The sequence below is a fragment of the Furipterus horrens genome, unplaced genomic scaffold, assembly GCF_987537825.1.
Source record: "Furipterus horrens unplaced genomic scaffold, mFurHor1.1.pri manual_scaffold_6, whole genome shotgun sequence".
Classification (NCBI taxonomy): Eukaryota; Metazoa; Chordata; class Mammalia; order Chiroptera; family Furipteridae; genus Furipterus; species Furipterus horrens.
Window position 1 is genome coordinate 128,377,806 of NW_028327176.1, and position 13,208 is coordinate 128,391,013.

The 13,208-nt window shown below is 36.6% G+C and overlaps 1 protein-coding gene across 1 annotated transcript in view; it reads right to left on the reverse strand.

Moving 5' to 3' along the window:
* The window catches only part of ME1 (malic enzyme 1), a 170,758-nt gene that overhangs the window by 5,781 nt on the left and 151,769 nt on the right, over positions 1 to 13,208 (reverse strand). The window contains exons 10-12 of the mRNA XM_090279624.1: positions 11,597 to 11,702; positions 9,601 to 9,743; positions 4,960 to 5,133 (exon numbers count right to left, since the gene is read on the reverse strand). Coding sequence (XP_090135750.1) covers positions 4,960 to 5,133; positions 9,601 to 9,743; positions 11,597 to 11,702 — 423 coding nt within the window. The remainder of the gene's footprint in view (positions 1 to 4,959; positions 5,134 to 9,600; positions 9,744 to 11,596; positions 11,703 to 13,208) is intronic.

Sequence of the window (13,208 nt, forward strand, 5' to 3'; positions counted from 1 at the left end):
TAAATCATGAGGAAACAATCAGATAAGACTAAATTAAGAAACATTGTAAAAACAACTGGCCTGTACGGTCCTATGTTATTGACATAAACAAAAAAGCTGAAATATTCTTGCAGATTAAAGGATCATCCTAGAGGCTATAAAGTTCTTTTTAATGGATAATTGGCAAAACTTGAATTTAAACTGTATATTACATAATAGTATTATATCAATGCTAATGTTTCTGAATTGATAATGCCACAATGATCACATAAGAAAATTTCTCAAAATATTTAAAAGTAAAGGGGCATAGTATTTGTAAGTTGCTCACAAAATGTCCAACAATAAAATACTATGTATATATGCATATATACAAAATAGCGCTAAATTATTTTTTGATTATACTAGGGCACAAAGGTGACTCAGCAATGTTGAAGTTCCCTCCAGCTCTAAGACTTTAAAACTTTCAGTGGGGCATGTCTAAATCAGTGAATATAACTGGGTCTTTATTTAATAGAACCATGGATGCAGAGAGAATGTAGAAAACGTTCCACACAAGTTGTAGGAAGAAAAGGAGAATAATGAAGGAGAAAGCAGCCGAGGGCCTAGGCTCACTGGGAAATGTGAGAGTTAGGAAACCCAGAGGAAGAGCAGAGGGAACTTCAGCGTGGAGTTGAAGGAAAGCTAGGAGTTAGACACACAGTACAGGGTGGGCGCAATGGAGGGAACCCGAGTCCGACCAGATGCAGAGATGTGTGAGCTGGACTCAGTGAGGCTGAGTGTCATGACTGCAGGGAGCTGAGGATCTGTGTAGAGAAATCAGGCCTGGAGCAGAGTCAAGGCAAATTACGGAGTCTGGGTTATGTCCCGTTGCACAAGGATATAAACAAGGATATTTAGGCAGGGTTTGGGGAACAGAGAGAGGCAAAATTCTAAGCCTTGTTTTCTCTTTGGTGATATGAGATTAATAATATAGGATTCATATGATTAAATGAAATTAATGCCAGTAAAGAATTTACCACACTGTCTGGGAAAAGTAAGTGTACAACAAATCTTAGCTATTTCATTTAAAGAACAAATAAGCAGCCAGCAAGGCAGAATGGAAGTGAAATAGCTTTGGGAGTCATATCTAGTTCTACAACATTTTAGCTGATTAGATATTTGATTTGGAGGCAGGTTATTTAACCAGTCAACTTCAAATTTTTTTCAATTGTTTACATGAGATAGATATATATTGCTCCTGTCGCCACTGGCACATTGCTGGTATTCAATATCATCCCCCCCCCCCCCCCCGCCAAATGTTACACAATATCATTTTAAAGGGATTGGGGATGGTTAGAAGATGGCTGAACATTGGCTCAAAACTATTTGTTGTTTTGATAACCCATTGATATCTCTCTATCTAACTACATTGTGGCTGCTTTCAAATAATCTCTCTTCATTTCATTTTAACAAGGTTATGGCAAATGCATTTTCAGTTATTCAGTGACTTAAAAGCACTGAAGTTTCCTCCACAGGCTGTTGTCTATGGTAATCATTTCTAGTGTCCTCTGGGAGATCAGAGAGGAGTGGGCGGGGTGAGTGAGGGCATAAGCAGATGGTTCAAGAGCAGCGTGTGAGGATAGGAGGCCAAGATTTGCCTCCTAGATGTGGACAGGCTGCTGGACAGACCATACAGACCAGGAGGACTGACCCGGGGGAGCACTGGGTGCTCTCATCAGAGGCCCAGAAGACTGTCCAGAGTGCCAGGAAAGCCGAAAATCTGTGCGATATAAAACTGTCTAGGAATAGCCTTTGGCATTAGTGCCAATTCATGAGATTTCTAGTTCTGCAAGATATCAAACTAGTATTTTTACAATAATCCTCATAGTTATTTGAAGTTGCCAAACAAAAAAAAACATTCACCTAGATTTCCTACATGTTACTTTTGTTAACTCAGAGAAGGAAAACTCTGACTCCAAAAAAACCTCCGCTGCCTTGCGGCATACCTCTTCAGGGGAAAGGCTAAGGGAGTAAACCCCGACAGAAAATCCGGAGCCGGAGTCCCTAAGGCGGTTTGACGTTGTAGTCAACACCGGCAACTCCTGCGGCGCACCTGAAGCCAAGCTGTATCGACTCCGTCTTTCCCTTGGACCCTTCAGCTGCGAAGAGAGGGGGGGTCTGCTGCATGGGCAACAGCAGACCCTCCATATTATCCTGCCCAGGCTCTGTAGCTTCAGCGTCATCGCATGATGTCGATTCAACACGGGAGGAGACAGATACCATGTCACTCCCAAGTCGGACTGCACAGCCATTCTCGGCGGTGCAGATAGACTCTTGGGAAGCTACACCATCGTCTCTCGAGACAGACGGCTGCCAACGACGACTTTTGTTAACTACAAATATAATCTAGATGAAAAGGACTTCCTTCTTTTTAGGACCCTCTAGCAGTGAGTATATGTGGTATTGCATTAATTCTTCTTCCTAAGATATATAACTATTTTATTTAATTCAGTTCAAAAAAAGTTTACTCAGTTTCTGCTATGTGCTTTAGCATTATGCTAGGTGCTACTGGTATTCTGAAAGCAGTATATGAAAGACCTTTTTTTATAAACGATAACTTACAATTTAATTATAAGGCAATCCTTATTTGTTTAAAACGTGAAGCTCTCAAGGGCATAACACAACTAGGAGTGAGATTTAAATGCTGATATGTGTGATGCAGACAGCCACGGCTAAGGAAGAAGATCAAGATGAGCCCGAGCAGGCACAGAAGGATGTGATGGGACTGAAGCAGTGACCTGAAGGATAGGCTTAGACAGATGGAGAATAATTTTCCAAGTTTTCCAGACAGGATAAGAAATAAGACAGTAGATAACAGATGGAGCAGTTACATGGAACTATGTATGCATGGTGAATTTGAAAACTTTGGGATTAGGGAGAATGAAAAGAACGTCTGGCTTCTAAGCTTTGGTGCCACTTAGGAAGGGGGTGCCACTAATACAAATGCCAATACTGAAGGCAAGGAAAGATAAGGGATTTCACACATCCTGATTTTGGGCAAATAGCGGGGCATTTTGGTGGAAATGCCTATCAGGTAACTGGAGATACTGCAAAGATAATAATAGAGATACATAGATTTGGCCACTTTTTGAATGAAGATAATGGAAGCAAGAATGGATGCAATCTCTGAAAGCAAAAAGAAAAGCGGACAATAAAAAGGACAAAAATGCATATAGCTAAAAAAAGACATGAAAAGGAGACAACGGAAACAATGAGGTGGTATGAGGAGCAGGAATAATGTGTTGAGGCCTGAGAGAGAGTGGGAGGCCAAAACATCTAGCCAGAGAGATCACTAGCTATGGTAAGAATAACACTACTGGCAACAACGTATTTTATTTTTCTTCAGAGTTTTTTGGTATTACTTTTCCTGGACAGTAAATGGAAAGATTTTTTTCCATGAGATTTGTCGCTAGAGGGTGCTGGAGTTACGTATGAAAGAAAACGCTGGCTCTGAGTAAAAAAATCATTTTTTTTCCTTACGATGTATCTGCTGTAAAATACAATGATTGTTTTCTTAATGTAATAGCTTTAAGGAGATCTTTTAGTAATTAGACATCTACTTATGTTTAACAAAAATTTGAGTTAAAGAAACTGAGACATTAGCTGTCATGCTTTTAATGCGGTCACGAGAAAGAAGGCAGCAGAACTCGATTGCTTCCAGACATCTGTTCTGTGTAACCCGAGCGCTAAACACTGGGATCACTACACTCCTTTAGATCACATCAGTAACATAAGAATCTTTGTTGATATTCTTATTGACTATTAATCAATTATTTGGCTCAGTTCAGTTATCATGCTGTACAATGGTTTAATTTTAAGAGAAATTCACTCCAATTTTCATTCATTAATAGCATCGTCTTCAAACATGGTATCAACTAGATGAACATTCTGATCATCAAAAGCTCATGATTTCACAACTGTGTGTCCAATCATTGTATCATCTTCCTGAGGCTTGGAGGCAACAGGTACTAATGGGAACCTGAAGTTCATGTCACCTCTCGTGCCATAACTAATAGAGTCCTTTTTTTTTTTTTTTTTTGCCAACATTTATATGCTGTGGTGGGCTAACTTGTTAGCTTGCAAATAGGGTAAAATTTCAGAGCTTTCACAGTTTCTTTTACAGTTTTTATTTATTGATTAGAGAGAGAGAGAAAAACAGAGAGACAGACAGAGAGAGAGAATAAAAAATGTTGTTCCATTTATTTACACATTCCTTGGTTGATTCTTGCATGTGCCCTGACTGGGGACGGAACGGGCAACTTTGTTGTACCAGGACGACGCTCTCACCAAATGAGTACCTGGCCAGGGCTCCCAGTTAGTAACAGTAGCTCAGCAGAGCTTCCCTCGTGGATCTTCTCTGTGGTGTTCTGAAGGCCCACACTAGAACCCACTTCTGTCCTTTTAATGACTTTATAAACCTCCAATTCCCTGTTTTAATTTCCTTTCTGCTTAAAAAACTAGAGTGGTTTATGTTTTCTACATTAAACCCTGAATGATAAACACTTCTTCACTGTACCAAAGCAAGCTTTCATTTTAAATCTTCAAAATGCCATTATTTAGTAAGGTTATTAATAGAGAAATATTTACTGCTGAATCTATGAATTGGAAACAAAATTTTTAAATGTCTTGCTATTGTCACAGAATCTGATTAGAAGTATGAAAATAAAAAAGGGTTCCATTTAAGAAATCAGAACCCTTTTTTTTTTTTTTTTTTTTTTTTTTTTTTTATGCTGGCTACTGAAGAACAATCTTTTACAAGTGACTCATATAAACCTGCTACTCGCTCCTTATTCTCCACTAGGAAAGATTTTCTCTTCTTCAGCTATACCTTCTAGGGAATGAGTGGAGATTGTACTAGGATAAAGAAACCACGAGACAACATTCATTGCACTCATTTGGTATTTTATAGCCCTGGTGAATTTAAAGAGTATTTTACAATACCTCAGCAGTAGTGAGAAAAATCTTATCTGTGATATGTCTCAGTCCACATGCCACAACGCCAAGAGCAACTCCGGGAAACACGTATGAATTGTTGCCTTGGCCAGGGTACAGGGTCCGTCCATTTGGAAGAGTGACTGGATCAAAAGGACTGCCACTGGCAAAAACTGCACAGCCCTACAACACAGACACACAATTTTAAAAAGAAGCAGGATATCTCAAAACAAATGTATCATAACAGAGTTACGCCATGTGACTATTTAGAAAAAAGTTTAATTTTTCATTAATTTCCTAATAAGTTTGGCAAATTTTTATGATGTTGGCCAAACGTTCCTGAGTGGGTGATTATTATTGTTCTCTATTTTACTCTCTACCCCTAGGAGAAATGTGCAAAGCACAGGGTACCTGAAGACCTGGTACCACTCTATTCTCTGCAGTGGTCCAACCTATAGGCCTACCAACCATTCTTACATAGGCTTCCAATTACAGACTTCTGAGATAAAAATGGTAATATAAGAGCATTAGAAAGAATAACATTTTAGGTTAGAGTTTAGCAATCAACACATTTCAACATAATCCCCAGTTCAAATTTTACATATTTCTTTACTGTGAAGAATCACATGGAAAATGATATAGGAAACAAACCCATTAGAACAGGTGGGATTAGCAAATAGGATAATTAAATTATCCATATTTATCAAAAACTGTCTTTATCTTTTCCTAGTCTTAATATTTTATGATAATTTTTTGAGGAATCTCATGTATTACATCCTTTAAGATGGCCTTCACTCAGGTCCTGTTAGGTGCTGAACAAAAAAAGGAGAATTCATCTGATCAGTGAAGATGAGGGTGGAGATGTAGTTAAAAATATTTCGGGCTTCTAAAATAGGAATAGGAAACCCTCAACAAATAAGGCATCACAGTCTGAGAAATGCATTTGGGAAGTCTAGAGCACCAAATCTCCAAAGCATAGCTTAAATGATAATAGACTGGGTTATAACTTTCATCCCTCTTACATCTAGAGCAGCAATTTTCAAACTTTTCATTTCATGGCACACCTAAGATAATTACTAAAATTCTATGGCACACCAAAAATTATAGTTTTTGCCAATATGACAAAAAATAATTATAGTCTTGATTGGTTTACAAAAAATAATAATAGTAACTACCTACCTTTTTTGCTCCAAAGTGACTTTAAAAACAAATCAGGTGCCTACACTTGTATATAAGGATTTCTGTTACCAAGAATTAATCAATCAGACATAAACTTAATATGCAGCATGACCAATAAAATGCAACTCTATTATATGACCTATATGATTACTGTTCAAGACAGGACATTCATACCAGATGGCTATTGTTGTATTGGTCATTGCCATTTTTTAATTTGACAATCTACGGGAAAAGAGGTCAGTGCCCCTAACTAAAAAGTATTGCATGTTTTAAAAATTCTTTTTTTTAATTGAATTTGTTGGGGTGACACTGGTTAATAAAATTATAAAGATTTCAGGTGTACAATTCTGCAATACATCACCTGTATATTGTATTGTGTGTTCACCACCCCAAATCAAGCCTCCTTCCATCACCATTTACCCCCCCTATCCCTTTTCTACCTCCCCCACGCCCTTTCCTTCTTTTCTTTCTGGTAGTCACAGTACTGTTGTCTGTGTCAATGAAGGTTTTTTTGTTTGCTTGTTTTTTGTTTTTGCTTAATTCCTTCACCTTTTCACCAGCCCTGAAATCCCCTCCCTTCTGACAGCTGTTAGTTTGTTCTCTAGGTACAGCGCTCTTTAAAAATTCTTGTGGCACACTGTTTGAAAATTGCTGATCTAGAGCTTAACCCCGTTATGATATTAATAATATTAAGTTATTCATTTTTAACCAATATCAACATATCTTTAGTAAAAAGGAAAAGTTGTATAATGATTCAACCCATAAAAGATAAAAATAGATGAGAAAGGAAATAAAGATTCTCAACTAGGTGTCTATAAGACACAAAATTAGGTTTTATTCTCAGACAAGTCTGTTACCTTCAGCTCTGTTTAGCAGATAAATGTTTTATTACAAGTAAATTTCTAATATAACTAAATTATTATTTGATATATATTTTCAATAAACATTTATATTTATTATTTGATATGTACATATACTTTTGAAAGTTTATTAGAAAAGAGACCTGCAATATTATTATTTATGTTTAACTTTTTTTAACTTTGTTTAACCTTCACGACTCTGACTCCTCTTGCCCATCATTCTATAATCATCATATTTTATGGAAGAATGGCATTAAGTACATGATAGCTAGATACATATTCTTATATATATGAATTGTCAATATGAAGAAGGAAATGTCTCCATACTATTTTTGGTATAGTTTTTTAAGGTTCAATAATCTCTTTTGTATTTTGTGGGTTTTTTTTTTTTTTTTTTTGCTGCAAAAAGCTTTATTGTTTCCATTTGGTCCAATGCACGGGAGAGGGCTCCAGGGTGGTTAAGGGGGTGTCTAGTCATTTCAGGGAGAGACTCAGGCAAAAGGCAGATGCCAGGGAAATGCAGAGGGGCCCCCTCAAAGGCCTCTGGGCTCCAAAAGAGGCTTCCTTCCTAGTCGTGCTTGAGGGTGAGCCTTTCGAAGAGATACTCGCCCATCCCAGCCTGGGGGCCGGCCAGCCGGCGGATGTTAGTCAGGTGGTCGCCCATCTTCTTGATGATCTTCACCTCCTCATCCAGGAAATGGTTCTCCAGGAAGTCACAGAGATGAGGGTCTATGCAGGCAGAACCCAGGGCATGAAGATCCAAAAGGGCCTGGTTCAGGTTCTTCTCCAAGGCCAAGGCGGCTTCCATGGCGTCCTGGGTTTTACCCCACTCATCTTGGGGAGGCTTCACCACGTCCTGGAAGAGAATGCGGCCACCGCACTGGTTTTGCCGCTTTAAGAGACTCTCGGCGCCCTTGCGCTTCTCCTTGGCCAACACTCGGAAAAAGTGCCCCACGCAGTGCAGAGCCACATCTTCCCGGTCGGAAAAGAAGCCCAGAGAGAGGTAGGTGTAGGAGGCCCGCAGATGCAGGTTGGCCAGGCGGTTGACGGCGGCCTCAACCTCAGTGGAATAATTCTGACGAACTTGGGAGGTCATGGTCGTTCGGCAATGAAGATTTAAGGCCAAAAAAACGGTGTTGGCTGGTCTCGGAGGCTGAGGATTGCTGAGGTGGTTCCAAAGATGGTGACTAAAAAAGATGGAGGATACTTGAAAAGAAAACGCGACCCTAAGTCTGTTCCGTCCAAACCCTGTTGAAGCAAGAGACAGATCCCAGGACCGCGGAGGGTACTGTGAGAGGAGGCGGCCAGGGCGGCTGCTTTTATAGCCCTTGGGGCCCATGGAGGTGGAGCGATGTATTCTGTGTTTTTAACCTTCCTTAACTTCACCTGTGCCTGCAGCTGTGGAGACTCACACCAGCAACAGGCAGACCTTTCTTTGTTCTGTAATCCTTTGGCTGAACCACTGTTTAAGTTTTCAGTCTCGAGTAACTTTCAATTTTATGTATAACAACACAGAACATTAGACATGATCATAACAAGGGTGTAGGCCACTTATATCAGACACATTCAAACTTAAAAATGCAACTATATAGATTTAGATAATTTTGTTTAAGTCTATTACCAAAGAGTCTAAAAACTCTTAAAGCCTATTGAGATATACCAAAATGAATGATTATTTAAACATTTAATGTGCCTACTATGTGCAATGCTAAAATTTTGTTATTGCTCAGAGTTTTTTTCCTTCTTTGAGTATTGAAGGACTACTGATGAGTCAAATTCCCCAATCCAGAAATGAGATAAAAATTTTAATTATTGAGTACATTGATGCTATCCCAGATCAAGAGATAAACACTGGAGCAGCTCTTGCCAAGATTTCATTAATTCTCATAATAAGCATTTAAGAATATAATATTAAAGAAGTGGAGCCATCAAGGTCTGATTTGTAACTTTGTGTCATGTTTACCTTTTCTAGTTCATTTTGGGTTTATTTCTAAAATAAACGTGTTAAGATACCTATTTTGTTTTAATGACTTTTTCAAGCCTTTGAAGGGAAAAAAGCTCTTGTCAACATATCAGTCAAACATATATTAATACAAATATAGCATAAATATGCCACTTTTTTGGAAACAGTAAAGTACTGAAGCTTTGAGGAATTCTATCCCAACCTGGCTGGATGTCAAAATGGCTGCCCAAATGCTCCACCCATGGCGTCAAAATCCAAACCCCGGATTTAGCAAAGCAAAAATAAGATTGTGGTTTTTATACTGTATGCTTCAATGTTTTGGAATAGCTGGTTAAAAGTTATTTTAATAAGCATTTAGAATCAAGCCTTTTCTTTTTTAACTTTGATGTTTAAACCTTATGTAATCCCAAATCATTTGAGGAATATTATCAACAAAACACTACAAAGTTTATTTTGTTTCATTGAAGAAGAGAATATTTACAACAGCATTCTAGGAAATAGATCTTATCCCTTCTGACCTGTTCACTTTTCTTTCAATTTGGTTGTACAATTTTTAAAAGTTAAGTGGCAAGCTCCATTGATATACTGGGCTTCCCTATAATGAATCAAACGTTGATAATTAAAATAGCAGTTATACTTTTGCTTTACCTTGGTTACTTTATAGCACTGCTCTGCAGTACATTCTGCTTTGCTGGTTGGGTTACTCAAAGCAAAAATAATAGGCCGTTCATTGAAGGTAGCCATGTCTTTGAGAATTTGTTCTGAGAATGCACCAGCAATTGCAGCAACTCCTAAAGTAGAAATGAGAAAACTGTAAATAGGACTATCATTGGTTAACTAATCTAAGAAGCCCGTGCCCAAAATACAATTAGAAATCAGGTCAGTTTCTAACAGATCCTACACACAATATAAAATTTTTGTATGAAAGTGACAAAAAAAGGTAAGTTTATTAATACCAATGATCTTTAGGGTTACAGTGGGTTGGCCAAAAAGTTCGTTTGGTGTTTTCTGTACAACGGCTCTAGTAGCACTTAGTTTTCTTTAACTTCCTTTGAAACAATTTTGGTAGATTGTATTGTGATAGCTGTCATATCAGTGTGCAGTTTTTAAAAAAACATCAACATTAGTGAATTTCTGTGTAGCCATTTTAATATTGAAAATGGAAGAAAATATGCAATATTTTCAGAATATGATGCTTTATTATTTCAAGAAAGGTAAAAACAACTGAAATGTAAAAAACAGATCTGTACAATGTATAGAAAAGGCGCTGTGATTGACTGAATGTGTCAAAAGTGGTTTGTGAAGTTTTATGATGGAGATTTCTTGCTGGAGGATGTTCCACAGCCAGGTAGACCAGTTGAAGTTGAAAGCGATCAAATCGAGACATTAATTAAGAACAATCAACATTATACCACATTGGAGATAGCCAACATAGTCAAAATATCCAAATTAATAAAGTTATCAGTGAAAATAAAAAATGTGTCTTCTATTTTATGGAAAAAAACACAGGAACTTTTTGGCCAACCCAAAAAGTTCATTGACTTGTAATACATGGACCTGGTGACTAATCACTAGGAATCTTGATTATATGCATTTATAATAGAAAATTAAAATGTGTCCAGTATATTATTACTATAAGAAATATACCTGGGTATATTTCAGTCTCTAATGCTACAAAGTAATTGTGTTTTATAAACCACTACTAACATTTGAGACAATCATCCAATTCAATTTAAATTTGAAGTATGATTGAAAGAATTTTAACAGAACAAGGTAATTTGCATGATAAAAATGAAAAAAATGTAAGATTCCTGATAGAACATATTTTGTAAAATACAATAATAAAGGCTGCCTACAGTTCCTGTTCTATTATGGTTATCATCATTATTCTCAAAATTGTCATCTGCTTCACAAGAGCTTCCAGGAATAGAACATGTACAAAGTAAGAGCTGACATTATAAACACACAGAATAAGTGATAAAGTTTAATGACTTGATGTGAGTTTTTCAATCACATTAAACTCAACCATAATAAACATTATACTGTGCATATGTAATGCGTGAACTACTGTTTTAAGTGCTATAATATAAAGATATGTGAAATATGGATCTTGTTTTCAAGGAGGGGCTAGTTGAGTGCTTCTCAACCCAGGCACTATTAACACTTTGGGTTGGACAATTCCTTGTTATGAGGGGCTTTCCTGTGCATTTTTAGCCTCTACTTACTAGGTGTCAGTAGCCCTGATCTCCCCCTCTATTCCCAGTTGTAATAACCAAATATATCTCCAGACATTGTCAAATATTTCCTTGGTGGCAAAATCACTCCCCTTTCAGAACCACTATCTATTTGGAGCAATCAAACCTAGAAAAGCACTGAATATGTCAAATATTAACAGACGGACAAAGTTGGCAGAGGGGGCCACACACTTCAGCTGGGATCAATAAGATTAAGAGGACAGCGTGAATTAACAAAGCTAGGTACCTATGGGGTACTGTTGCTTCACTAAATGTGTAATTTTGTTAATTCCAAAAGGCAGAATTTCAAAAGGTTAAATTATGCCTAAAAATTTAGTAGTAAGAAAACTAAACAGATGAAAATGGGGTTGGGGTAGACGAGAGTTTGTGGGAGGGAGGGAGAGGTTTACCTATGAGAGCAGTAGGTTTTATTTCTTGAACAATGTCTTCTAGGTTCTTCATTTCTTCATGTTCATGAGCAAATTCCTCTTTTTCCTTTGTTAAGGCAGCACGTCCCTAAGTAAAGCAAATAGGAAGAAATGATAAATCTGCCAAATATATGCGAGTCAAAGACATTTCAAAATATTACTCACATGACCAGTATTTATGCTTAAAATTTTTATGTGTTACAGCTGTTCTTAAAGTCTCTTCACTAATTATCAGAGTGTCACTTCATCCATTCTTTTAACAAACATTTATGCCTCAGACAATATTCTAGGCAATGGGGATATAACAGTGAACAAAATAAAGTCTTTCCCTTATTTAACTGTTATTTAATATTAAAAAGAATTATTAATTCTACAGACATTTGTGAGAAAGCAGCATTAACAAATCGTAACACAAAATGTCATATAAATAAAGATACTGTTTACTAAACATTATTTGTTTTAATAGTCTTAGAATATAGAGTTGGCTTTAGCTGCAGCAGTACCAATTTATGTACCATTGATGAAGGATGGAACTTGATGTCATATAGATATCATAGCTTGATTTTCTGAATATTATATTTTATATGTTTATTTGTAATGTTTTGATTATGAATGTGCTATGTGTTGTCTAGAAAACATCTAATTACAATATTCTAGTTGCAAATTTTTAAGATTTTGGCTATATAATAAATCCCTGTCTAACTTTAGATGGTACTTTATGACTTATAAATTGTTTTCACATATTTCATTTCATTCCCTTAACAATTTTGAAAAGCAGAGTAAGTATAATTGGAGTCATTTTGCAAATGAAACAGAGGCTTTGAGATGTTGAAAAACTTGCCCAAGGCAGGTAATGGAAATCTGTCTTTCCAATAACACACAGTAAAGCTGAGAAGGAGCAGCTTTACAAGTAGTGTTTAACAGATTGTTTGCAAATTGTTCATCCTAAAGATAGTACAATTTTCTTGCTTAAAAATTATCATTTTACTTATTTTTAAAAGTAATACATGTGGATTATAGATAATTTGGAACATGTACTTGTTTAATTTGTAAAATAAGGATAATAAAAATTTCTACCTCATCGGGTAGTTTGTGGATTAAATAATACAACTAAAGCACTTGTGACTGTGCTTGATTTTTTTTAAGAGCTCAATATTAGTTATAATTAAAATTATTGTGAATAAGAGGGAAATCATAATTCCAGCATTTGTAATTTTGGTATATTTTCTTGTAGTCACAGGTAAAGTCCTATTTCTCTATCACTGTTTTCTATTATGAGCATTACATTAAAGCAAACAGCCTGCTCTGAACAGAATTCACCATTCGTTGTTTCTAGTTCCAAATTGTTATTATCTCACCGTTTCCTTCTTGCACAACAAAATATACTACATCTAAGACATTGTGAAAAATAATCTTATTTAACACTAACTCAAAAAGATTCATAAGACATGGAAGCAACTTAAGAGTCTGTTGATGGACTAATGGACAAAATTATATGGTGTACAATGAAATATTACTCAGCCATAAAAGAGAGGAAAACTTGCTGTTTGCTACATGTATAGACCTTGAGGGTATTATGCTAAATGAAATAAAT